General features: G+C 44.1%; 3 protein-coding genes across 13 annotated transcripts in view; all 3 read right to left on the reverse strand.

The window, feature by feature from the left end:
* Positions 1–154: 154 nt before the first annotated feature.
* Positions 155–6006, reverse strand: sh2d5 (SH2 domain containing 5). 4 transcript variants are annotated; one of them, XM_070841587.1, is made up of 10 exons: positions 5831–6006; positions 5318–5365; positions 5112–5192; positions 4924–4998; positions 4657–4803; positions 3820–4020; positions 3383–3566; positions 2859–2964; positions 2616–2775; positions 155–1255 (listed from the first exon to the last, which is right to left on the reverse strand). In XM_070841587.1, the coding sequence occupies exons 2-10, from the start codon at positions 5348–5350 to the stop codon at positions 1052–1054; spliced, it is 1191 nt and encodes a 396-aa protein (XP_070697688.1). In that variant the 5' UTR covers positions 5351–5365; positions 5831–6006; the 3' UTR covers positions 155–1051. The 4 variants fall into 4 exon arrangements, with proteins under 4 accessions (XP_070697688.1, XP_070697665.1, XP_070697681.1 ...); XM_070841564.1 differs by having other exon boundaries at positions 5300–5365; XM_070841580.1 differs by having other exon boundaries at positions 2859–2952; positions 3374–3566; positions 5300–5365.
* Positions 6007–7071: 1065 nt separating this feature from the next.
* hp1bp3 (heterochromatin protein 1, binding protein 3) lies at positions 7072–15748 on the reverse strand. 3 transcript variants are annotated; one of them, XM_070850131.1, is made up of 13 exons: positions 15663–15748; positions 15117–15197; positions 14011–14218; positions 13326–13388; positions 13064–13220; positions 12796–12939; positions 12053–12112; positions 11261–11400; positions 10975–11065; positions 10239–10398; positions 9496–9607; positions 9060–9224; positions 7072–8507 (listed from the first exon to the last, which is right to left on the reverse strand). In XM_070850131.1, exons 2-13 carry the CDS (start codon positions 15181–15183, stop codon positions 8000–8002), a joined length of 1875 nt encoding a protein of 624 aa, XP_070706232.1. In that variant the 5' UTR covers positions 15184–15197; positions 15663–15748; the 3' UTR covers positions 7072–7999. The 3 variants fall into 3 exon arrangements, with proteins under 3 accessions (XP_070706232.1, XP_070706243.1, XP_070706251.1); XM_070850142.1 differs by lacking the exon at positions 15663–15748 and adding an exon at positions 15316–15481; XM_070850150.1 differs by lacking the exon at positions 13326–13388.
* A 1442-nt stretch (positions 15749–17190) lies between these two features.
* Positions 17191–23890, reverse strand: part of eif4g3a (eukaryotic translation initiation factor 4 gamma, 3a) — a 48281-nt gene continuing 41581 nt past the window's right edge. For 4 of the 6 annotated variants that reach the window (XM_070838066.1, XM_070838058.1, XM_070838050.1 and 1 more), the window contains 12 exons: positions 23797–23887; positions 23107–23224; positions 22779–23005; positions 21861–21973; positions 21509–21681; positions 21060–21185; positions 20732–20813; positions 20353–20451; positions 20080–20226; positions 19636–19717; positions 19369–19515; positions 17191–18038 (listed from right to left, as the gene is read on the reverse strand). In XM_070838066.1, the coding sequence (XP_070694167.1) occupies positions 17857–18038; positions 19369–19515; positions 19636–19717; positions 20080–20226; positions 20353–20451; positions 20732–20813; positions 21060–21185; positions 21509–21681; positions 21861–21973; positions 22779–23005; positions 23107–23224; positions 23797–23887 (1587 nt within the window). In that variant the 3' untranslated portion in view covers positions 17191–17856. The remainder of the gene's footprint in view (positions 18039–19368; positions 19516–19635; positions 19718–20079; positions 20227–20352; positions 20452–20731; positions 20814–21059; positions 21186–21508; positions 21682–21860; positions 21974–22778; positions 23006–23106; positions 23225–23796; positions 23888–23890) is intronic. The other 2 variants (XM_070838074.1, XM_070838040.1) reach the window with 1 other exon arrangement.

The following is a 23890-nucleotide window of genomic DNA, read 5'->3' on the forward strand; positions in this document are numbered from 1 at the left end:
AGCCTCACTTTCAGCTAGGTGTACCTAATAAACTGGTAACCGAGTGTCCATCAGTGTAGAACTGTCCCACACCGAGCAGCCCCCACGACCCCGAGCTGCTGGTGAAGTTGTGTTTTCACAGTCACAAATGACGGAGACCAAACCTTTGCAGGGTGTGGGTTCAAAACAGAACACGTCTGTCATTTAATCTCTAACAGAGGGGAAAGACAACAGTTTGTTGGCCCACTGTGGAAAAGACGGTACAAAGTGCTCAGCTTGGTCACTTAATGGCAATGCAGCCTCGTGATCCAGGAAACAATATCAGACAGACAGTCTTATGCTGACCAAAATCAGTGTGCAGGGTAGCCTATATATTAAACTGCACACATTGCCAGTTAAAATGATCAGTAAAACAAACATATCGATGAGTTAGTCTGACAGCACACAAACTTTAAAACACAGAAAATTCAAACACAGCCCACCTTTCCCCCCTCTTACTGGCCATGCTATAAGCTCACTCTGAGTGGGCAAGACATAAAAAAATATTTGGTGTCATGGTCATATTTTCATGTACCAGGACACATAATCATGTGTAGTATTACTGCATACAGTTAACTGTATGTGTAGATTAAAATTTGTTCAAATATATTTGTGCAACATCTTTACAACGCAAGAATAAAAAGAACATTTATGGCTTTGTAATCAGGTGCAGCAGTCTGTTCCTTTCACATCTTAAAAACAGTAAGAAACTCGACTGATGCCTAACAGGCACAAATAAAAATATTTTTAAAAACTTATATTAAAAAATATAAAAGCAGCAAGCACAAAACATTAAATCTTTGAAATACTAGTACCCACTGATGAAATGAAGTGTATACTACCATATATACGTGAAGTGTCAACACTGTTAACAGGTGCTTTGTGTTATCCAATTCCAGAAGCCCCCCCCCACAACACCAAGTGTGATTAAAAGTACGAGATGATATATGTGCAAGAGAGAGAGAAAAAAAAAAAGGGTCACTTATTTTGAATCCTCTGAGGTTGGCAGTTCACTAGTGGCAGTGTCCAGGGTCTAGAGCCATTCCTTTCTGTGGGCACTTTTAAATTTGGCTTTGTTCGGGCTCTTTGCTTTGACAGCCTGCGGTTTGCTGGTGATCTCCTCCCACTCATAGCAGTGGTTTACGCGGGCACAGCTCAGCAGACAGGGCAGCTCACGGCGAGCCTCGGTGTAGTGCTCGATCAGCTCCGCTATGGAGCCGAACTCAGTCTTGCATTTCTGCCATAAAGATAAACCAAAGAAACACAGAAATCATGGGTTAATTGTAGGTTTGCTCATACATTTATAATCAATATTCAATTTCTGTTTTCTTGGTTTCTGTGGAGTTTGAGTTAACCCTTTGAATTCTGCAATTTAAATGGTCCGCCTGGGCCTGCATTGGTATTTTTGCGTCATTTCTTTGAGTATCAAATGATTCATATCCCTGAAATCTGTACAACCTCAGCTAATTGGTTATGCAAGTCAACAAACCACAGCTGAGAAAAAGTATTGACATTTTTCCATATGTGAAAAAAAGAAATTTTTTTTCCCTCCATCAAATTTACCAAAAGGCACAAAACATATTCATCCAAAACAATTCTGAATATAGAAACATAAAATATTTCTTAACAGAAGTTATTTGAATGTTAACATTTCTTTAGGTTTTGAGTGAGGCTCCTTTTCATGAGCAGAGTACAACGGCAATTAGATAGAACAGAAATATTTCCCCAGTGCTGACGCTGGTATATTTGCTTATTGTCATCATTGTCACCTGCATAGGTTCCACTATAACTAACACACTAACTATCTGGCATACACACACACTACAGACCTACACTAACTTTTCTTTTTTAACACCAAGTATAATCCAACAGTTTTTTCCTCTGGTCAAAATGCATCCTAATTTTGAAATGTTATTTAGCTCCGTTGACGACAAGCTAGGGCGAGACAGTAGGTACCAATGGATGCCCTTAGTCCCGTCCGTGTCTTAGTGCTGTTTCATGAGGATTTTGCACACTAAATAAGTCCAAGTACTGATATATAAATACCAAAAATGAATATTTTTACGCCTCTACACTCAAAGACCCTCACATCTTACATTGGGGTGCTGCATGGCCAACCTTTGTAGAAGTCCACCGATGTGTATTTTACATTGTTTCTAATTCTAGCGAATTATGTACAACTACAAGGAACCTTGAATCTTCCTTTTGACATGATTATGCAGCCCTGAAAAGACTGCGTCAGATTTATGATATTTCACTTTACATGCTTGATGAATTATTATTCTTTGAAGATTTGACTTTGAAGATCAGACTTGAAGGGATTAAAATGCATGTGAAATATCAGATATAGGTACCTTTGACTCAAACACCTTGTATCAGCCTTAAAATAATTCAATATTCTATGAGTTCGATGTTGTTATTCTGAGTTTTGAATTTTGCTCATAAAGTAAAAGGAAAAAACAGAAACTCAAACATACATTTCTGGAGAGTGAAGTTAATTCTTCTACGATTGTGTTTCCACTACAATTGACCTGGCAGACACTCTGTTTGCCAAGAATTATGTATAAGATTCATCCTGCCTTGCCAAAACTTATTACCTCCAGCACAAATTTCCCCTTCCGAGTGTTTTCTATGAGGTGGGTGATCAGGCCAGAGGGGAAGCGAATAATCAGAGAGCCACATTTGGGTTTTTTAGGGTGTGGACACAGGAGGTACGATCCCAGAACATCGTCCGCGAGCAGGGCATAGCTGCTGTCACTGAAATACAGAGAAATGCCATTAGTAAAAAAAAACAGTAAAAAAACAATACGTAGCCAGAAAAGGCATCTACGCTGACTCACGCTGCGATACCAGCCCAACACCACACTGCTTGAGCCAGAGCTTCCTCGGTTTCGGCCAGGCTTGGAGTGCGGGATCTCCTGACTGGCGTCTTGTCTTTGTCCTTTCCTGTTTCACATGTAAGAGGAGGGAGCACTGAAAATTAATTTGGAGATGCTCCAGGAGGTCCAACAGTGGAGATATTCCACCAGCTGGGAAACATCCAAATGTGAAGGAAATGTTTGGTTTAAAACGTAACAGACCTGAGATGAACAAAGAAGTGGTGATGAAACAACCCGTGAAACCAAAGCTCATGTTTCAGCTTGTTAAAGCAAACAGACTAGTGAACACCGGTGAGAGGAGCTCAGCAGTGAGAAGCTGTAGTGTAAGTACAGTGTGACCCACGAGAGGCAGGACGTTACAGAAAAAGCTGCCTTGTGACACCACAACAGACTGTGAGTGACCGCCCATCACCTAACACTGAGGGGTTTGCGTTACCTAATCAGCTCTTTGACTCTTGAGAGCGCTCTGTGAACACTTGTCCCACCTGGTGACGAGCTCAGTCGCTCCTGAACGCGTCGCTGTTTGAGCGGTGTGAAAGTGAAGGAGCGGTAAGCCCCAGAGCGGAACGCTTTAGTGCGGATGGCTTTCTTGCGCACCAGCGAGGGGGAGGAGGTGGGGAAGACTTCATCCTGGCTGCTGTGTGGGTCATCATGTGACTTTTTATTCTTCTACAGGTGGAGGAAAGGAAAATGCAGCACAATTAGTTTAAATGCATATAATCAGACGGGCAAAAACTCAGACTGGAAGAAGTTTGCTCCGTCAGCCAGCAGAACACTACACTCTTACACCCTTTGGTAGATTCATTAGAAACAAGAGTGACTTACAGTAGAAGCTGCTTCAGGGTAAATTGCAAACTAGGAGGGACAACACTGAGGGTTACATAATATCATGATGTAAGTGTAAATACATTCAAGTCCTAACCTTAGTCCCTGGCAACAACCCTCGAAAAGGGGCTCTTCTGAAGGACACCAAGGCACTGACGCTGAGAGGGAAGCCATGGTTGAGCAGGGAGGGGTTGCGACGAGGCGCCGAGCCAACAGAGTCGTCCTGGGCCTCCTCTGGGTGCTTCTCTAAGTAAGACAGCTGGAAACAGCGGCAAAGCAGCAGGTTCAGGAACTGGGCCTGCAGGACAGAAGGTGGACGCAGAAAGCTCAGGTTCTACAGTTGGGACAGTAATATTTGGTAAACCAAACTCTACACGACCATGGTGGCCTCGTTTGACACATCTGTGGTACAGTTCAAAGTTACAGTTACAGTAACAGTAACAATGTCAAAGTACTACCTGGCAACTTTGAGCAGCCGACATCCATCAGAGATGTCTTGCCAAGAGGAAATATGTTGTAGAAATATGCAAAGCAACGCTGTTTTAGAGTGAACGAATGAACGAATGCTGGCAGGGTTAAGCACACATTTCTTTTTGCTCAGGTCTATGTGGGGCTGAACAGACTCTCTCCAGTTTTGTTGAACCCATTAGATCGGGACAGCTTCACCTAGTGATGGATAACACGTGTGCTCATTCCTGTTTCTGTTTATTAAGACATATGGTTTTAGAAAGGTAGTGAGTGTCACTGGTGCGTAGGTGCCGCTTCGGTGGACTTTGGTCACAGTATTTTTAACCCGTCAGCTCCTCCTCATACACCAACCCCCCCAGGTGTCTTTAGAATAAGTTATATTATCGCTTTGATGCCGCACAAATAGCAAAGCTTGAGAAGGATCTTTGTTGTAGTGAAAGGACGACGACGCTGGTAACTGTCTTACCGCTCGGGGGTGCCTGGCTTCAAACACGTGGCAGTACAGTTGGGCGTCAGAGCTGCCTGGGTTGTGGGAGACGAAGGCAAACTGGCCATCGCTGGGCCGGGCGGTGGACAGGGAGACTCTGCACAGAGCGTGAGCCATCAGGAGAGTCTGCAGAGAGAGAGAAGACACGTGACGCCGCTGTGACTGAAACTACAACTGTAGTCTTTAATGCTTCCACGCCCCAGATGTGCGTGATATTTTCTTTAAAAGATAAGCCACCAAACTCACCGTTTCATCCTCGTCGTACATCTTCACGCCTTTGATGGAGAATTTGATGGACACAGGCCTCCTCCTTTTGCACGTCTAATTGAAGAAAACCAGTGAAATAGGTGTTGTATTCTCCATTTAACAGGTACGAGGTGCTGCTCTTTGACATACTGATACTTTTGGAGAACTTCAGAAGGCTCAGGACTTACTTTCAGGGCCTTCAGCTGAGAGTGCAGCTGCTCTATCTGGTCATCCAAACAGCAGTCATCCACAGGAAATGAGCCCACATACTTTACAGTAAAGACACGAGTTCAGGCAAAGCACAGACAGGCAGACAGACAGGCAGACAGACAGACAGACTCGGATGTGAATAGAAAATTCACTTTTCTGGAGTTACCTCTGCTGATCGGCTCACTGTGCCATCCTCTCTGGCTGGTGCTTCACCCATGCTGCCTGTTTATCTCTGCAAAACCACACGGCAGGAAAAGTGCACACCCCAAAGAAAAATGACAATAAACAGGAAGAAAACGGATTTAAAAGCAGTGCCCACATTAATCCAGTTCACCCATAAGCCTCCTGTAGCGCTACTGCAGTGACTGGTAGTTTTACAGTGTGTGCTTCCACAGGAGCACCTTCAGGACTGTTACCTGCCTCTGAGAGGCCTTGACATGTGTCAAGTCTCGCAGGTCTTTACGCCGTTTAACCCATTTTTTCCGGCTCTGTAAACGCGTTTAAAGTCGCCGCTAACACACGGGGAGAGTTTCTGTCCGGAGCTCAGGCGGCGGACTGACACACTCCGGTGGACAAAACTTGTGGGCCGTTTCCGCCCCCGTGTTGGCTGTACCGGAGCACCGGAGCACCGGAGCGCCCTCCCCGCCTGGACTCACTTCACAAAGAGTAACGCGGCTATTAAATCACGGGAACTCACGTCTCAGAGTCCGGGAGCCTCCACCACAGACACCACAGACACCACAGACTCCTCCGCCTCCGCCCGGTCAGTGTCCTCTTCACCGGCCGTAATTGACACCGAGGTCCTCCTCACCTTTACCGGCTGCCGCCCCGGGTTCCAGGTGTGCTGCGGGCTCCAGGGCAGGCGGGGCTCGAGGGGTGGGGACCCGGAGAGGAGGAGGAGGGAGGAAGAAGAGGAGGTGGGGGTGTATGAACACTTCTCCCCTAAAGACATGAAACTCAGCGCCCCCCTCACTGACACCTTTACCAGCTCCGCGCGCTCACTGCGCAACGCGCCGCGGTGACGTCACACGCCCAGAGGTGTAACAGTATGCAGACCCCCCCTCCTCTTCACTGAGTAATGTAAAATAACAAAGTTTCCCAGGAGGCCCTGCAGGCAGAACCTCGTGTGTTATCACCGGATTATTCCCAGAGGATCAGATGGAGAAGCGCATAAAGCAGCATTTCACTGTTGGAGCTGACTGAGGTGAAGCTAGTTTACCTGCTCCAGGTACAAGTCAGTAGTTTAATCCAGGAGATCTACGATCTACAAAGTGACTGGCATCATGGCACCATAATCAAACAAATCCTAACTAAACAGGTGAAAAAAACACCTCAAAATGAAGAGTGTAGAGGATATTTACTGTACTTTAGAGACAGTCCTCGGATCATTGGGTTTGAAAGTGGCAAAACGTCCTCAGACAGACCAAGAAATATCAGGAGGACATCTGGAGCAAGCAGTGGTTATTAATCAGACAACACAAGGGAGCTTTGCCTCTGTTGGGAGCTCGATAATGAAGACAGATCTGACTTTAATCTGTAATCTTCTCTCCAGTCACACCAGAGCAGGATTGCAGCCTGGTGGAAAAGGCTCCACTTCTTAGAAGATAAAACATTAATTACAGGGACACCAGCAGACACACAGACAGTCCAGTGAGCTTACTGCTCTGTGGCTATGGACAAACAGACTGAACATGTTAAATCTGAGCAAACATCAGGACACACCGAACACATCTGCGTGTTTGATTGATGAGTGATTGGCTTTAAACTAATGATTTATGACTGATAATGATCAGGTTTGATAAAACACCAACTACTTCTCTGTGTTTGTGCTAACTTCTAACTTTGTGCCGTTATCACATCTTCTTAATCTCCACATAAACTAAATAATTAAAAAAACAGCAAGAGCTTACAAATATAGCCATTTTATTAATGACTTGGAAAAAAAGCGTAACAACACAAGGAATACAGACATGCAGGGTATGTATGAGTTATTATCCCTCTTTTTCTTATTCACAACACACATTTCTTACAGTTTGGTACTGAATTACAGCTGTGAAGCAATAAAACCAATTTATGTATATGCTTGTTTACACACACACACAATAAAAAAAAAAAAATTAAAAAAAAAGAGACACTTTCTCCCCCCCAACGCAGCATGTTTTGAAATGAATACCAACGTAGTGTTTCATCTCTGTTCAGTCCTCAACTCTGTCGACTGCAGGCGTACTCCTTTGTGGGGGCAAGTTTTTGTTATAAATTAAGAATAAGCAGTAACTGTTAATAACATAATTAAGAGGACAAGTGTAGATACAAATTCAGATTCCGATGCAGAGCTGCATGGTCAAAATATTGTAATTTAATCCCAGGATTTAAGACAACAACCTTAAAATCTATGTTTTATAAAATATTATTCATTAGTAGCCATTCAAAGTCGTACTTTGACTTAGAACGACCCTCCAAAAACACTGTTGCTTCACTTCATTTGATATCAGAACCGTGTGCTTCCAACGCCTACAGAGTGGGTGGGGAACAGATATAAAAACGGAGGTCACTACATGGCTCTATAGTTACAGTAGGTCGGATCTTGCTATGCTTTCCTGATCTGGCAGCTGGTTACACATCTGTTTAACGGCAACACTAACTGAGCTTTTCTACACAAGGTGATTAAAAAGGAAATTCATAAACTGTCGATGTACAGTGAACTTAACTGGTAGGATAACGTTCTTATTCTACAATAGAAATAAAAAATAAAACTACTGCCCTGTCAAAAAGGGAGAAAACAATGGTACAAAGAGAGAGCACTGAAACAAAGCGGCGGGCTGCTGCATATTCAGAGAGGCCCAGTTCGTGGAAGGTGCTCCTGGGCTCAGTTTTTCCCTCTCTTGGACTTACGAGTGGACTGCTTGCTGCCCTTCGCCCCCCTTTTGGCTGCAGGCTCTTCAGGCTCCGGCCGTCTGGACCCACTTTTGGTCGCTGACTTTTTCACTGCGGGCTCCACTTGGGACGACTCTTCGGGCTTAGATCGCTTGGACCCGCTCCTCGACGTCTCCTTTGTGACTACGGCCTCCTCTGGGGAGGACTCTCTGGACACGGGTCGCTTGGACCCCCTTTTGCTCAGCTTTTTAACAGCTGGAGTTTTGGGCTTTCTTGCCGGGGCTCCTCTCTTGACGGGCGTAGCTTTAGATGGCTGCGTGGATTCCTTCTTGGAGGTTGACTGTTTCCTTGCCGAACTCTTGGCTGAAGATGCCGCCTTCTTGGCCGGTGCATTCTTCACAAGGGAGCGCCCCCTGCCTTTGGCCTTTGACTGACTAGGGGTACGAGATTTCTTGGCGGGCAGGGGACGGCGAACCTTGGGTGGAGGTCTCTGTGCTTTCCTACGAGGAATTTGAGCAAGAAGCGGTCACTCAAGTAGAATTATATAGAGAGTTAATCATAGAGGCTATTAGAAAACGGCTGCAATGAAAAGAGAAACGTCAGCACACCGACTCCAAACCACACACTTATTTAGACAGACAAAGTTTTGATCCCAGTTGGCTCTTCGTCAGGTCAAAGTGTTTAAAAGTGGTTGTGGACATTAGCGCTCCTCTGAAGGGCCTTTGTGTGTCTTTACCACTCCACTGAAATATGATTTAAACAGTTCTTGGAAATTTTGTTTTAGTTGTGGTAAAACTTCTTGTTGGTGGCCGTCGATAATGTCGACCATTAAATATGTTTAGTATGTTAATGTATAATCTAATAAATACATGTGCAGATTCAATAGAGATAGATAGATAGATAGATAGATGGATAGATCTGGGGTCGCAAATGAAAATAAAAGACATCTAAGTCAGTGTGCAGACGGTGTCCTTTTCATCAGAGCAGTCATTCAAGTGTTATTATTAGACACTTGTGTTAATGATGCTAAGTATAGATTTTTTGACACCCACCTCTTACGTGACGGGGCTTCGTCCTCAGACTCTTCTTCCTCTTCTGACTCTTCTTCTTCTTCTTCTTCTTCCTCCTCGTCAGATGATGCAGCCATCCGCCTCCGCTTTGGCGGAGGCTTTTTCTTCGGAAGCTCTTTGAACTTGTCTGGGTACAGGGTGGTGGGGCTGAAGACAAAAATAAACATGAAATGGTCTGAGAAGGACATATAAAGACAAGTGTGTCAGATTTAAGGAACTAGCAGAGGTCTACACAGCTGAGGGAATTTTCTTTTTTCCTTCCCCACTTTTGAGGGACTGGCTCCAAAGCAAGCTACTACCAGATCAGCCCGGTTTAAAACCGAAAAAATATTCTCACTTTGTCGGCAGAATAAACAAACAAACAGTATAGACATCGGTTAAATAATGGCACCCTTTTCCCAGCATATAGTTGATGTACCTTGGGTAGAAAGGGAAGGAGAGCTGGTATGTCCCCGTGAAGCCGTGGCCGGTGATCTGCTCCATCCAGCCGAGTACTTTACACTTTGTCAGGGTCCTCCTCAGATTGGCCACTAAAGAAAAGAGTTCCCCTTTTAGTGGCACCATTGTGGACGCACAAACCGTGTTACCTACAGCTCAGTTAGCATGCTGTATGATACAAAGTAAAAAAAAAAAAAAAAAAAAAAAGCACACATTACAAAAGAAGCCCTTAAGCCTGACACTCACCATCTACCTTCTGAGTAACGTGGGTGTGAAAGCCCGTTTGATTCTCTGCAGCTTGAGCTCATGTTGTTAAAATGGAGTCCAGTACTGATCAGTTTTCATGTTGTTGGCTCCCTTTTTATTCAATAATGTGACTTATTGGCTTAGTATCTGTGAATGTGCCCACACATGACCCCTGTCAGGATTGTTAGTGACTGTGTGCATTGGTTTTCTCGTGTCAAATGTCTTAATCTGGAGTGATGGGGTCCAACATAAACACACTGTTTTCAGCCAATGTCTCAACAGTTCTGGTGCTTTTACATGAGAGATTTTCTGCATTTTTGTTCGTCAGTTCGGAGGTTGTGGGGCTCAGTTAGAAAACGGTGAGTTCATGAATTTCTGTACCGATCAGAATTCAGCAATATTTGAATTAAAACTGATGACAGATGTGTGGCTGTTTGCTTATCTGATCGAACTGCACCCACACAGTCACACGCTTACCTAATTGGTGCTCCTTTCTATCCTTGTTGGAGTCTAATAGGTATCTGCGTAGAGTGGTGGTGCTGCAGGTTTTAGGTTCGTTCATGGCCGTGATGGCGGCTGTGATGGCGTCCTCCACGGCGCCGCCTTTCAGCAGAATCTGGTTACCAGTTCGCTTCAGCTGTGACAGTTGGATGGAAACATTTTAGGATATTAGTTCATGTTCTCGTCACCGAATCTGTGGCATCTAGTTTTCGGTTTTTAAAATGCTGCCAAAGAGAGAGTTGGTCTATCGCACGATTTACTGACACCTGACACACACTTTTCTATCCCCCTGGGTGTGATTATTTTTATAGGAAATATCACCCGTCCATATCTGCTTATTGCAGCATCTAATTCTATTGAAATAGTACGATATGACAATGATGCCGTGAGTCAGCAGTTTGATCAACACTTTAAACTTTAGTGTGGCCTAGAAGCCGTGGTTCGGAGTGGATGCTCCCTATTTCATTAATACAAGAGGTTTTGGTGACAAATGCTAAATAAGGTAGTAAGCTGTGTAAGCTGACTTGAACTAAAATGGTGCTAAAGACAAAAGATAGTAGCCAGAATTTGCTTTTTACATGCAAATAAAATGCATCTCCATGCGTTAGGTCTCTGACAACCACAGTTGGTTAAATATTTTATTTTAAAAAGGCAGATGTGCGACTCGTGTTGAAGCAAAAGTGATGATAAGAGTATTAGAAAAGAGCTCTACCTGGAAGGTCCCTCTGGCTCCTTTCCCAGTGATCTGCTCCAGCTGTCCTTTCTCTACTGCTCTCACCAGCGCTGCCTTCAGGACGTCTGGCCTGAGGACGAACCAGAGCCAGAAAATCATTCAGACATTCGGTAATTCCAGCTAATTATGTTTTGGGGGATTCTTGGCTGCTGGTCAAGTTAGCTGACGGTTCTTTTCTGGAGATATATGACACATCGAATAATAGATTGAATAATAGATGAATCAAGAGGGGAAAATAAAAAATCACAAGTGTGACGCTCTGTACCTGTTCTCGACGTTGAGGCTGGGGAAGTGCTGCTCCAGGTATTTCTTGATCAGATTGTAGGAGGCCTCTTTGGGCTCACAGAGCCGAGTGATGATGAGAGGAAGAGCATCTCCCAGAGACTCAGTCTTCTCACCCGCTTTCTAAAACACCATCCATTTTACAGACATGACGATTACAACCAAACACATCCAGGTCTCATAGGGAAAGATGGGAAAAGGAAACTGTTGACACTAAGTCATTAACGTGAGGATTAGATCAATGAAATATTGAACTGTGTGCCAGGTCATGGTGCCTTACTGGCATTTCATAAACAAAATTGGACCAAGTGGACTAAGTATATTAACCCTGTAAGTTCAGACTTCAGCTACTTTGATAGAATAAATGACTGAGAATATGATTTATTTTATTGCAGCTCAATCGATTCTTTAAAAAAAAAAAAAAAAAAAAAAAAAAAATGTCTCCTCCCTTTCCCTTCAGGCTCAACAGCTTCTCATCTCCCAATGTTCAAATGTAATTAGTTTTAATTGTGTTTTTAATGTGTACAATACTATGTGACTGTTTTTATATTCTTTCTTTTAACTGCGATCTCCTACTGAAGGTATTCTGCTGCTGACCACAACCTCTGTCCTATATAGTTATAGATGTCCTATGGAAGTAAGAAACAGTTTAGCTGGACAGGATTAACGCTGAACTCATGACTCTTCTGGTTTGTACACTGAACGCGCCTCCTTGCTGAGCGTTACATGAATACACACACGGTGAACGTAGCTCCCTCCCTCTGCTGTAACATACCTTAGATGTGATGGTCTGCTTCCCAATGGCGAAGGTTCCCGACAGGCCTTTACCCTTCAGCTGTGGGCGATAGAGCAAAAACAAGAGTAAGGCAACACATTTCCAGGGTTCCTACACATTTAAATGAGCATCTGCGAGACAGACAATGTGCTAAACCCTCCCCTGAACAGTTATTGTCCGATCATAGCTTCTCCAAAGGTTGACAGCAGCAGTGTGCAGGATTTGTACAGATTTTTATCATCACATCTACATTTTTGCTATAAATGCAACTCAGAAAAATAAAGTTTACAGAATTCCTTTATACCGCAGCAATCACTGCGTATTGTCACACAAACACATATGACGATGGGATCGTTTCAGTACAAATATTAAAGGATGAGTGATTGTGTAAATAAGACACTAGATTATGTTGGAAATTAAGCACCTTTCAAGCGCCGTATTCAAACGCAAGTCTTTTCCAAACCCTGAAAACACGACTGTTAAAATCAAGCATTTCCCAAACTCTAAAGACCGAGTACGAACATGGGGCTCTCTGGGGAGAATGAATATGTAAAGAGTTTGGAAGGTTGTGTATTTTTTTCCTTAATCTCTCCACAACCAAAAATGCTACATCGAAAGTGTAAATAAAAGGATTAAAATGAGTTCATCTACTCTACAGAGTGCCAATATGTCTGTTTCTTCACCCAGATCCTCCTTTTCACCACCTAGTTGTGTCCTCGCACGGCAGAAACGTGAAAACTTACCTGTTTGATGGTGCCCTTCTCCAAATGCTTCTTCATTGCTTTCTTGATGAGAAACTTCTTCTTGTCGAGCTCCATCCCCGGGTACGTTTTCACAATATATTTCATGACGGACTGGTATGAAACCCCACACCTGTCATTACAAGACTGCAAAGAGAGTGGACAAGACAATCACAGAGGTTTACTTTAAGCAAAAAGGAAACGCACACACACACACACACACACCACGACTGGCCGGCTGTGTTAGGACATGGATCAAGTGTGCACACACCGTGATGGCTTCGATGAGGATGTTATCCACTTTGTGCTGAGTGCCTGCAAAGTTGGTGACAGGAACCTTTTTGCTGGCAGCGACGCTAGCCCATGCAGGAATCGTCCTTTTCACCTTCTTGGCTTTGGCTTTCTCATACTTGTAGCCATCCTTCAGCCTGTCACCAAAAGGAGCAAGACACAAGTTCAGTGAAGTGGGCCATTTCTTTGGAAGCGATATTTCACTGTGATTGTTACCACCCTTATCTTTATCACATCCTCACCTTAGTAGGAGAACATAGCAGTGTGTTGCGCACTGTCCAGCCGCGCAGTCCTTGCATTTGTCACTTTATCCGTTTGTCACCGACGGGAAAGACAAAATGAAGTTTCAGAACATCTGTCTTAATGATCACCATGGTAATTTGATTCTAGCTGAATGGCTACGCCTGTGTACTCTGAGCAGAGAATTAAAGGTTTGTTTTGTCAGGGTCTGGGAGAAGGAAAGGAGGAGAAATTAGGATTTATTGACTCGGAGAGTCAGGTTAAATGTCGTCAACACTACATCACCTACAGCTAAAGTGCAGAATTTTGTCTAAAATTCAGAACATATTTTGCTTTTTTGAACTTCTGATTAAGCGGGCATCTTAGCATTATTCTGATTGTTTGAGGCGGACAGTTTGTTATGGACTGAGCAGGTAATTAATTGTCTTGACTTTCATGACGCCAACGCGCTCTCCTCCTGGACTCCTCCGAGACTGCGGACAAAGGGACTGACACATCTGTCTGTTATCTATCTAATAAGTGTGGCTGTGACAGGTCACATCTTTTGGAAATGCAACGCTGCAGCCGTGAGAGGAGCAGTCTGCAGTTATCCAGCAGAGGTCAGGATAATATAAACAGATAAAAGTGCTATCAAAGTGAAATATCGCAGTGTTCAGAGTTGCAAACTAGCTCTCTGGTGGAACTCACTCTTTCTTCTCTGGGCCTTCTCCTCCCTTCTCCGCCGCAGCTCCTTCAGCCTTCTCTCCATTCTCTGTGGGCTCCGTCTCGCCCGTCCCCGCCACCTTGGCCTCTGTCTCCGTCTCGGCTTCCTCCACCTCGGCTGCCGCTGTTGCAGCCGAAGATGCAGCCTGCTCCTCGTCAGCAGAGGGCGACTCCTCTGAAGAGGCTTCCGGCTCTGAGGGGAGAAAGCCAGTGAATTTTAAGAGCGAAAGAATGTGTGGCAAACATTGTCTTTTGCAGTTTTTGGTGTATTTTATTTGTTCTGCAATGGCAAACAAAGTGAAATTTGTAATTCTAGAAATGCACGTTGGATGATGATCTTAGCAACCGCATATAAAGCTTCGTAACCCATTTTGGGTGAAGACCTACAGTTTAAGGAACAGTTCTGAGGAGGCAGACAGGACACATGGGATAAAACATGCGACAGAAGTCTGTGGCTGGAATCAGACACGACATGCACATTAACCACTGGGCCACCAGGATTTATAGGAGAGCGCTTAAAAGTTGGTGATTCTGCTCCAGCTGTACAGGATCATTACTTCTTCCAGGCATGTGATTGAGTTTGTTTTGTCTTGTTTTCATTGTGTAGAGCAGTATTTGGCCTTGTGACTGCCGATTGGCCATGTCCTCTGTAGTTGAGCCTATACTCTGTAAAGTCTGAGACTATAACATAGAGATTAGTTCAAATCCACGTTTTAACGACAGCTGGGCTTAAAGCTTTATTCCTCTTTTTAAAAAAAGTTTGTCAGCGTATTCTGACAACAAATGAATACGCCTGCTCGTCCGTCACATTATGATTTCTCCCTCACAGAGATAATACTCCCAAATTCTAATTACCCAGATTACACCGCTGTATGTGGCTCTGACACCAATTTCTCTTGGTCTACAGACTTGTTTCTATGACAGAGGGTTGTAAACACAAACTGTGCATGCCCTCACACACTTCTCCATCTCCAGGATCAGGCTACAAACTGGGTGTGTGGGTCTGTAAATGGGTGCTGACACCACAGGGAAATCTGTGTCAGTGGTGGTGCTGCGTTCACGGGTCTTCAGGCGATGGACCCCGGCCTAACCTTTCTCTGCTGCAGCGGAGGGGGCCTTCTCCTGGGTCGGAGTCGCTGCTGCTCGGCGAATCGGCATCACACGAGATTGACCTGCAAGAGGAAAAATAAGACGCATCTGAGCACCAGGGAAGCTCTTTAGCACAGCAGCGATTTGAGGCCCGTTTTTGTCGGCGTGCGTTGTTACAACCAACCAGGCTGCCAAACCCACTTCATTCATTGAGGCCCATTCTCTTCAACCAGAAGAAAAGGTGCGCTTCAACTTAGCAAAACACAGACCACCTTCACGCCACTGCACTGCTCCCTGGCTTTCCTCCCGGCCTTGGCCAGGAAATTTCGATCCTTTCCGTGAGCGCCAGGAGATGAGCTCCCAGAATTTTTCGGCAATTTCGCCATTTTGTCAGTTGGTTTTATACACACCGTGATGGCGTCGCACAAGGCAGAAAATTCATTTCAGATGCATTGAGTAAAAAAACACCGGGCTGCGTGGTTTCCAGCGCCGCGTCCGTGCAAATGCACATTTAGCAGATAACATGTCACAGTGCGAATCAAACTTACCTTTAACTTGTCGAGAAAAGTGAGATACTTTGAAGTAAATTTCTGCACGGTCCTTTATTTAGATTTCTCTGTTTACGAGCCCCGCCCCACTAGGACCGTTGGTCACGTCGCAGCGTCACACCGTACGTCCAGAAGGACTCCAACTGTCATGGCCGCCGACAGCTTCATCTGTAACAACCTCGTCAGTGAGTGGAGCTCACAGCGAAGCCTGCGGTGCGCTCTTCGCTTGAGGCCCACCGAGGCTAGCAGAAGACAAGCTAGCCAGAGACACGTTCAGCCTCTTTTTCCTCTTTCTAAAAACCTCAAACGTGACACTGGTTTTAACTCGACATCATTATCGCAACAATTTGATCATTTTAAACCAAGTTTAACCCATTATTACAGTCAAAGCGTTCAAAAACTACGACCGTAGCTCAGGTTTTAATTAGGCGTCAATGGCAAGGACTCATGGGAGATGTAGTTGACGAGCTCAGTAAAATGAGAGACATACTTCAGCTGTCTAAAGAGTGATAAATCCTCTATGGGCACATGGAATTAAAAGCTACCCTACTAAATGAGCACTCATCCAACACTTTAAAATACTATGTGATACATGAGTGTTTCTGTCAGCAGACTATAAAATAATCAGATGTAATTCCTCTCCTGTTTTGTAGATTCAGTGTTGGTTCCTCGTCTGCTTTTAATCACTCCCCTGCTGCATCATTATGCCTTTAACTAACAACCGTTTTAACTCTAGATTCATCTGCAGATTCCCCCCCCCCTCAATCAGTAGATTAGTAGATTGGTCTATAGTAAGTGGGAAAATTGTCACATATGGCGGTCACATTTTCCATTTACGTCTTTTTAAATGTTCTTATTTTGTCCCGAAGAGTCTCGAACCCAAAGATACAATGACATGCAACAGAAAAGCAGCACATTTTCACACTTGAGAAGCTGGAGAAGCTGGATTTCTCTGAGAGCTGTGGTTCCCAATGTCCATAGTGGGTGGCTGAAAAGCTTTTTGGAGAATACAAAAAACACGTGACAAGCATGTGAATGGTGATCAGAATTTGTGTGGAACTCTGCATGCAGAGATGAACACTATGCACAATGAACAATTTAAAAGCCCAGGCATTAATTGTGCATTAATTCATAATTATTGGTGCTTTAATGGCTCAGCAGATCGAATGAGTGGCTCCCAGTGACTCCAGCTGCTCCTCCGGGTCAAACGGGTTAAAGCTCTTCTTCTGAGGATTGTTGTCCAAACACAGGACACACACACACAAACACATCAAGTCACCAAGAAAAACCCACAACTCCAAACAGCAGCCACCAAAAGAAGAACAAATCATGAGAATCAGAATTTTTTTTTTTTTTTAAATACCTTTTTTGTCTTTAATGTATTTACAAGCTTTAATCTGCTCTGTAGGTCTGAAGTATTACAAGCATTTCATGTTCAGCGACCCTGGCCATTTGCTTTTTAAAGTTGCATGTATCCGGTTTGTTCGTCTGCGTTTGTTTTGACAGTTCTGTGGACTGACTTGCATCGCTTCTCGAATGCATACGTCTACCTCTCATGGAGGTGTATGTACATATCAACGTAGAGCAAGCCAAGGCTGAGGGACACACTTCCTGGTTATTACGAGATAACCTTTGACCTCAAACGTCATACATGGACAACGTTAATAGCTTCTGTGCACCAACTCCTTTTTTTTTTTTATCTCCGCCTTCCCTTCATCCCAAAATAATTTTGTTTTACCCTGTTTTAAACCAAACAGTGTGGAATCCAGGGAGGCTATTTAATTTCACAATTATTATTTTGTTATTATAATTAATTATATTGTTATTTCTGTTGTCGTGTTCTCATTGAGTGAGCTTCTGCAAATGTTAAATAACTTTCATATTTGCAGTCCTTAAAAAAATAATAAATTAAAGAGTCCAGAACCTATGTATCTTTTAAGTCTCTTCTTAAAAAGTAACAAAAGAAAAGTAAGTTAAAATTTAAAACAAAAATATTTTCTATGTATAATACAGGTATTTAGTGCTTCCGCTGTTGGAATCCAAACTCAAAATGGCGGCATGTTTCAGAACCGTACCGCAGAAAAAAATTCCAGCCGTAAACATGTCGTCCTGCCCACACACCCATTTTGAAGGTTTGTTTGTTCTGCTGTAATGATGCAGTTCTACTACGCCGTGTCCCCCGGTGCCTCCCTCGTCAATTATCTTCCGACTCCTCCTCCGCCTCCCGCAGCCAGGTGAAGAAGGCCGTCACAGACTTGAGGGCCACACCCTTACCATGCTGCTCGGCAGGGTCTTTGCTCATCTCCCACTTGTAAAAAGCGTCCTCCGAGATGACGTCCTCATCATACAGACAGTCAAAGAACATCCGGAGAAGGTCTGCAAGGCAGCGAGAGACACAGACGAAGGGAGAGCAAAGACACATCAGTGACACGAGGCTTTAAAAAAATAATGTTTTGTCCCACAGCAGTGAAAACCACCAATCATCCGTATTTCTATTCATTCAAAAGCTCCAGTGGAGGCATCACGGGGGCGTAGAGGTTAAGATGGGGCCAGCAGCTCCCCTCATTGAGGAAATGCCCTCTGGAGGAGGTGCGGGGAAATATTTAAAATCTGAGAGGGTCAAAGAAGCACATTTCCTGAGGCTATTCGACTCTTGAACAGGAAAACCTCAGGCACTGAAAGTTACATCAGCTTTTTAGTTTGTGGTATTTTCAGTATTTCAATGTGCTCATGTTATCTTTTGCACTTTAAGTCATTGTTGTTTTAGCTGAAGTATTTATAGTTCTTTGTGTGTTTTAATATTTTCAGTAAAAGTCAGGGGATTTCAGCATCTGCTGCTTGTATTTTGCAAGTCCAACAAATGCATTGATGCATACTTTTAAGTTCCTCAATCGGCTTGTGAACAAGTTTGTTAACATTAGAATCTATAATTAGGTTTAACACTCAAAAACTGAGCTCATCATCTTCATCAGGACCTGTGTGGGGATGATTTGATCACGTTTGATTGACACTGCTCGGAAACAAAAGCAAAGCAACTCACACATGAAGTACGCCTGATCACCTTCTTTCATTCTTTTATCACCTTTCTTTGATTGAGACAAGACACTTGGCTGTGGGTGTCGTCAAAGAACATGAGATCTCGCTTCGTGTTAGTTAAAACAAACATGATGGACTTGTCTGAGCTAGTTGCTGTAATGTGCCTTCTCTGCACCACAGCAAACAAAGCCATGAAGCAATTCTGCAACTCTTTACGTCCATATAACTTCTGCACGTTATTACCTGTAATTACAATTTCATTCTCATTCATAAGGAGCTGCGCTGCAGTATGTTTAAAAAAGGATTATTTGTTGCTGGAGCTCCTTAAAGGATCAAATCTAAATCAAGTTTATGTTAAAAAGCACAATAAGATTCGAAGTAAACTGTCGTTTCCAAGCTAAACAAATGTGAATTTGAGCATCTAAAATACCATGACAACCGTGTCCAAACTTCATCTGCTGCTGAAGATCATGTGACCTGATCTGCAGCTTCGGACCAGCTACTAAATGCAGCTTGCGGTGGAATTATATTGTCTACAATAATATTGCATAACATTGGTGTAAACATGCTGTAGGAAGTGCTTGTAGTTTCTCTGATAGGAAATGAAGACAAAGAAACACAAAGAAAAATGAATGTCCCGGTTTCATTAGGAGTATGATGCAGCACTTACTCGGAGGCTGATCGAGGGCGACGATCAGCGCCTGAAGTGCATAAAGTGCTTGCAGCTGTCGCTCAGTGTCTGAGTTAAGGTACTTGAGTAATACAGGCAATCTCCTCTGGATGATGGCCGTGTCCACTCGACAGTTGGTGTTATCATCTGTTCGGTAAAGCAGGAAGCAGAGTGAGTGAACGCTCCGAGTTTGGGAGAGAGTAAATATTGCAATCAGCATTTATAGCAGAATAGCGGGGTCTGTCCGCCGTGCGGTGGAGTGCTTACCTTTCACTGCTGCCTTACACACAGCTGTCATCAAAGCCCTCAGGAAGGGAGACGAGCTCATCTCAGACTCATCTAGGTTTGCCTGGGAGATGGAGCACAGAGGTTGAGGACAAAACACACAGTTTGTCAACTTCACATATTTCAGCAGATCTTAGCAGGTATGCTAAAAAAGAACCGGAGACGCCTTCAATAAGAATACGAAAAACCCATGTTACATGTATAAAGGGCTGATGCTGTAAGGACTGAAAGAAGCAGCATGTGTGTTCAGGGTATGTCGGTGGGAGTGGGAATAGTGTCAAGATGTCACCTGAATTGTGGAGCAGCAAAGAGTTGTACCATAAATAACAGACTACCCTCTGTCAATTTTTGCCACTCGCTAGCAGATTTTGGGTGGTGGTTTTTTCCGAGAAATGTGTGCGCACATGTGCGTGTCACTTCTCATACCTCTACCCAGTCAAAGATCTGCTCGTCACTGGCCATGTCCTCCAGGAGGAGTCTCTCCAGCTGCTGGCTCAGCTCCTCAGGAGACAAGATCCTTTTCGACAGAGACGCCTCAGGGCCGGAGGCGTCTGACAGAACGAACTGGAGTTTCTGTTTGTATCAGGATGAGAGGACGTCAATATGATGACGAAGTGGAAAAACAGAGAGAGGAGGGAGAGCGATGGAGGAAGGGTGTATTGATAATTCTTGATTTGGGGGGGGGGGGTTGTTTCCAACCTGTTGTGAGATGAAAGCCTGGACGTCCTCTCCCTCTGGCAGGATGTCGGTCCAGGAGAAGCCAGATTCCCTCCACAAAGAACCCACAGTCCTATGGCTCTGTGAAGACAAGACGAGGCAGCGTGACACCTCTCTCCTCTGATGTCTCTAATTAACTTCTGACTGGTTTCCAGGCAAAAAGGTTTTAACGAGCAAAACTTTGCTACAAATCAAGGGCAAAATATCTCCGCTGATTTGATCAGTGTTAATAATGTAATAATAAAAATATACTAATATAACTAAAATGCAGATTACACTCCACTGGCTTTATAATGACATCAGGTAACAAATGTGAGCGGAAGAAATTCAAACAGCAATTGAAGATTAAAGTCTTGCTTACCATTTGTTTGCATAGTATGTGCAGTATTTCAGAAATTAAGATCCCAGCTCTTCCCACAGGAAGCAAAGGTTTGCTTAATTCACTGTGAACAAAGAGAAACGACAGAAAACATTTTCCCAACTGTTTTCAACCTTCACACAGGGGAATGGATTAAATAACTCTTAGATAACTTGTATGCTAATTGAGATCTGGTCAGATCAGATTCACTATGAGACACTAAGTGCAGCCTGAAATTAATAGTGGAAAAGAGCACAGGACAGCATTTTGTCCATTAAGGAAATATTAGGCAGAAATGGTGTATTGTGGTCAGGTGTGGCCTCTTCAGTACCTAAAGAGCTCTCTCATAGAGAAGCCCCCTTCCCTCAGCACAGGGCAGAGCAGCTCGGCCAGGTACAGCCAGATGTGGGGAATGTCGATGGCCATGTCGTCCGCTTGCTCCAGCGTGTCTGCAAACCTGAGAAAAAGAAAAACGCACGGTTGCGGTTAGGACACAACTAAAAGCCATCACATCAGTCAGAGGTGACTGCTCGGCTAAATTTAGGAAGACGGCTTTCGGACTGTCAGCATTTTCAGTCGGAGCAGCAGGTAAATGGAACCCGGTTCACACTCATATCAGAGAATGATTGTGTTGTGTGTCGCCCCAAATGTTATTGCTCTTGTGGGTGTCGATAGGTGACAAATAGACTCACACAGAAAGAGAAAGATGTATAAAACTGAATTCTTAATTATCAGATGGCTGAGGGCTGCGGACCGGCTACAGTGAGCGGGTGAACTGACCCTTTGTAAAACTGGGCTTTGGGCAGGACTCCCTGCTGCACCAGCTGGAAGAAGAGTTGGCCCATGTGGTCCCGTGTTATCTGACTGCGCTCCAGAGTCGACTCCACCCCGACGCGCACAAAGATGTGCTGCTGAGGGCCCAACTCGAGCTCCTCCACACACTGGACAGCCTCCTGCAGAAAACACATGATCAAGACTGAGTGAAGAAGGAGAACTCAAACGCTGCATTTGAATTCTATTAGCTATTGTTCCACGCCCAGTGATTAAGCAGAGAGATTCATCTTAATACCTCTTTTTACTTCATTACATCTTACCAGACATGAACTATTGATTTTCTTGTGAATCTCAGTACCTTGTAGTCATTTATGTGCAGGAACTCATCAATGATGGACTTGGACTTCCTCTCTATCTCCTCCTCAGTCAGAGCAGGTCTGTCTGGGGTCTGGACCACTGGCTCAAGTTTCACTGTCAAAGTAAAAACAACAGTGACAACAGTGTCCGTCTTTGTTAAGAGCAGGATCCATGCCTGGTCTTCTCCACTAAACCACCCCAACATAAGCACCCACTCACTCCAACTGCCTCAAATCATAGATTTTACTGTCAAAGGTTCAGTTTGGGATCAGGATTTATCGGCAAAGCTAATTTGAAAACAATGCATTGATATTTGGGATCGGGGTGATGCCGATGTGTTTACAAACATGATTGCAATCTGCTGTTGCTCCTAAACGGATTTACATGTGTTGGAATACAAAGATAAACAACATACAAGTACACTAAATGAGGTTAAAATTAAGAGATCATGATATCATTGTTTACTGAAGCCATTAAAAGTGTGAACAGTAGACAAAGAGGTTGTTATCAATGTCGACCTGATGATAAACTGAAATTACATACAGTATATATATTACATAAAGTTATTTATAGGTTTACAAAATAATTAAAACTTTTTTAGCTGCTCTCCAACATAAATATTTCAGTACAGTAAATAAAGAACTTTCTAGCTGTTCCTGGTTGGAGAAAACCACCTTTAACACATACACAGGGTGGTAGGACGATTAACTGTAATAGCTTCTAATTTTACATTTGACATCATTTTAGACTGTATGAAACTAGAAAATAGATAAAATGTGAGTTTTTCGATGTCACATAAAACCTGTTCGTACCTTGAAGAAACAGAAAACAGGTATCAGTGTGGTGCCAATAAGGACGGTGTATATTTCACTACTATATTCATGTAGGCCCAGTGTCTGTGCAGCACTCTGCTCCTCACCAGGCTCCCTGACTCTGCTGCGCTCTGGCTCCGTTTTGTCCTCAGTGACACTCGGCCTCCTGGGCTCTGCCCCCTCTCGCTCCCGGTCTCTTCGCGGCTCCTCGGGGGTTTGACTCTCCAGCAGCTCCTTTGAACTGCCTCCCCTGACAAACGGCCCGGGTCTCGACGATGGCGGGGCGGAGATCAGTGGCTTCTCGCTGCGTTCCCTCCCTGTGCTGCTACGACTGCTGGGACGGAGGAGAGGAAGATGTTACTGTAGCTCAGAGGTTAACTATCAACAGCACAAAGATGAGAGAGCTCTAGATATGACCCCGGTGTTGTCCTTTACCTTCCCAGAGTTCTCCTAGAGTCAAAGTCTGGGTTCTGTGGAGGAGTAGTGGAGGGCTGAGGTGAAGGCGTAGACTGTAGCGCCGAATAACGATTGAGGCCAGCTGTCCGCGATAGTTCTGTTATGGAGAGAAAAGTTAATAGACATGAGTGATGAAGAAATCCAAGGGAAATGCTTGCTGATTATTGGAATTGAGATCAAATTATTCCCAAGAGTGTTGTTTCACTCCAGTCACTGTATACACAGTATATAACAGACTAACATCTCAAGAGGGAAAAGAAAAATCCAACATTCACATCCACTTCAGATAGTGACTGGTCAGGTGTAGGGGCGTCAGAAAGTAAGCAAGGTGTCTTTTTTTTTTTCTCCATTCTTCAGACAATGTCTGCCACTTTAATGTGTGCAAACAAATGGAACGCTATGAAGAAAGATGATGAAAAAATGTTATCCCAATTTCAACGAGTGAGTGGAGTGTAGTCTCCTGTTTTGGCCCCCCCGCCCTTGAAAGTGGCTGTTTGGAACAGCTACGAACATTTTTGACCTCAGACGTGGTCAGACAACACATGCTACTATTTTGTTTGGAGCATATCGTCACCACAACTGTGTGATGGTCAGCTACCGTCTTGACCATCACACAGTTGTGTCGCTGACTCCTCTGTGGTCTTGCTCAGTCAGTATGCGTCTCCTGACCTGAGTCACTGGCTTTGGCTCCTCCACTGCTGCCCTTCACCCACGTGACTTGAGCCCGAGGGCCCAGCTGGATCTTCTCATCCATTTGGGGCTG

This window comes from Pempheris klunzingeri, chromosome 2 (genome assembly GCF_042242105.1).
Source record: "Pempheris klunzingeri isolate RE-2024b chromosome 2, fPemKlu1.hap1, whole genome shotgun sequence".
In the NCBI taxonomy this organism is placed as follows: domain Eukaryota; kingdom Metazoa; phylum Chordata; class Actinopteri; order Acropomatiformes; family Pempheridae; genus Pempheris; species Pempheris klunzingeri.

Bases quoted from the DNA above. Each gene is read 5' to 3' on its own strand.
- sh2d5 (XM_070841564.1), bottom strand. From the start codon at position 5,350: ATGGGTGAAGCACCAGCCAGAGAGGATGGCACAGTGAGCCGATCAGCA. The intron at 5,193-5,299 runs GTAACTCCAGAA...TTTACTGTAAAG, and splicing joins CAGTGAGCCGATCAGCAGAG to TATGTGGGCTCATTTCCTGT. The intron at 2,776-2,858 runs GTGAGTCAGCGT...TCTGTATTTCAG, and splicing joins TGTTGGGCTGGTATCGCAGC to TGACAGCAGCTATGCCCTGC.
- hp1bp3 (XM_070850131.1), bottom strand. From the start codon at position 15,183: ATGCCGATTCGCCGAGCAGCAGCGACTCCGACCCAGGAGAAGGCCCCC. The intron at 12,940-13,063 runs GTGTGTGCACAC...CTCTCTTTGCAG, and splicing joins TCCTCATCGAAGCCATCACG to TCTTGTAATGACAGGTGTGG. The intron at 12,113-12,795 runs GTAAGTTTTCAC...TATCGCCCACAG, and splicing joins AGAAGGGCACCATCAAACAG to CTGAAGGGTAAAGGCCTGTC.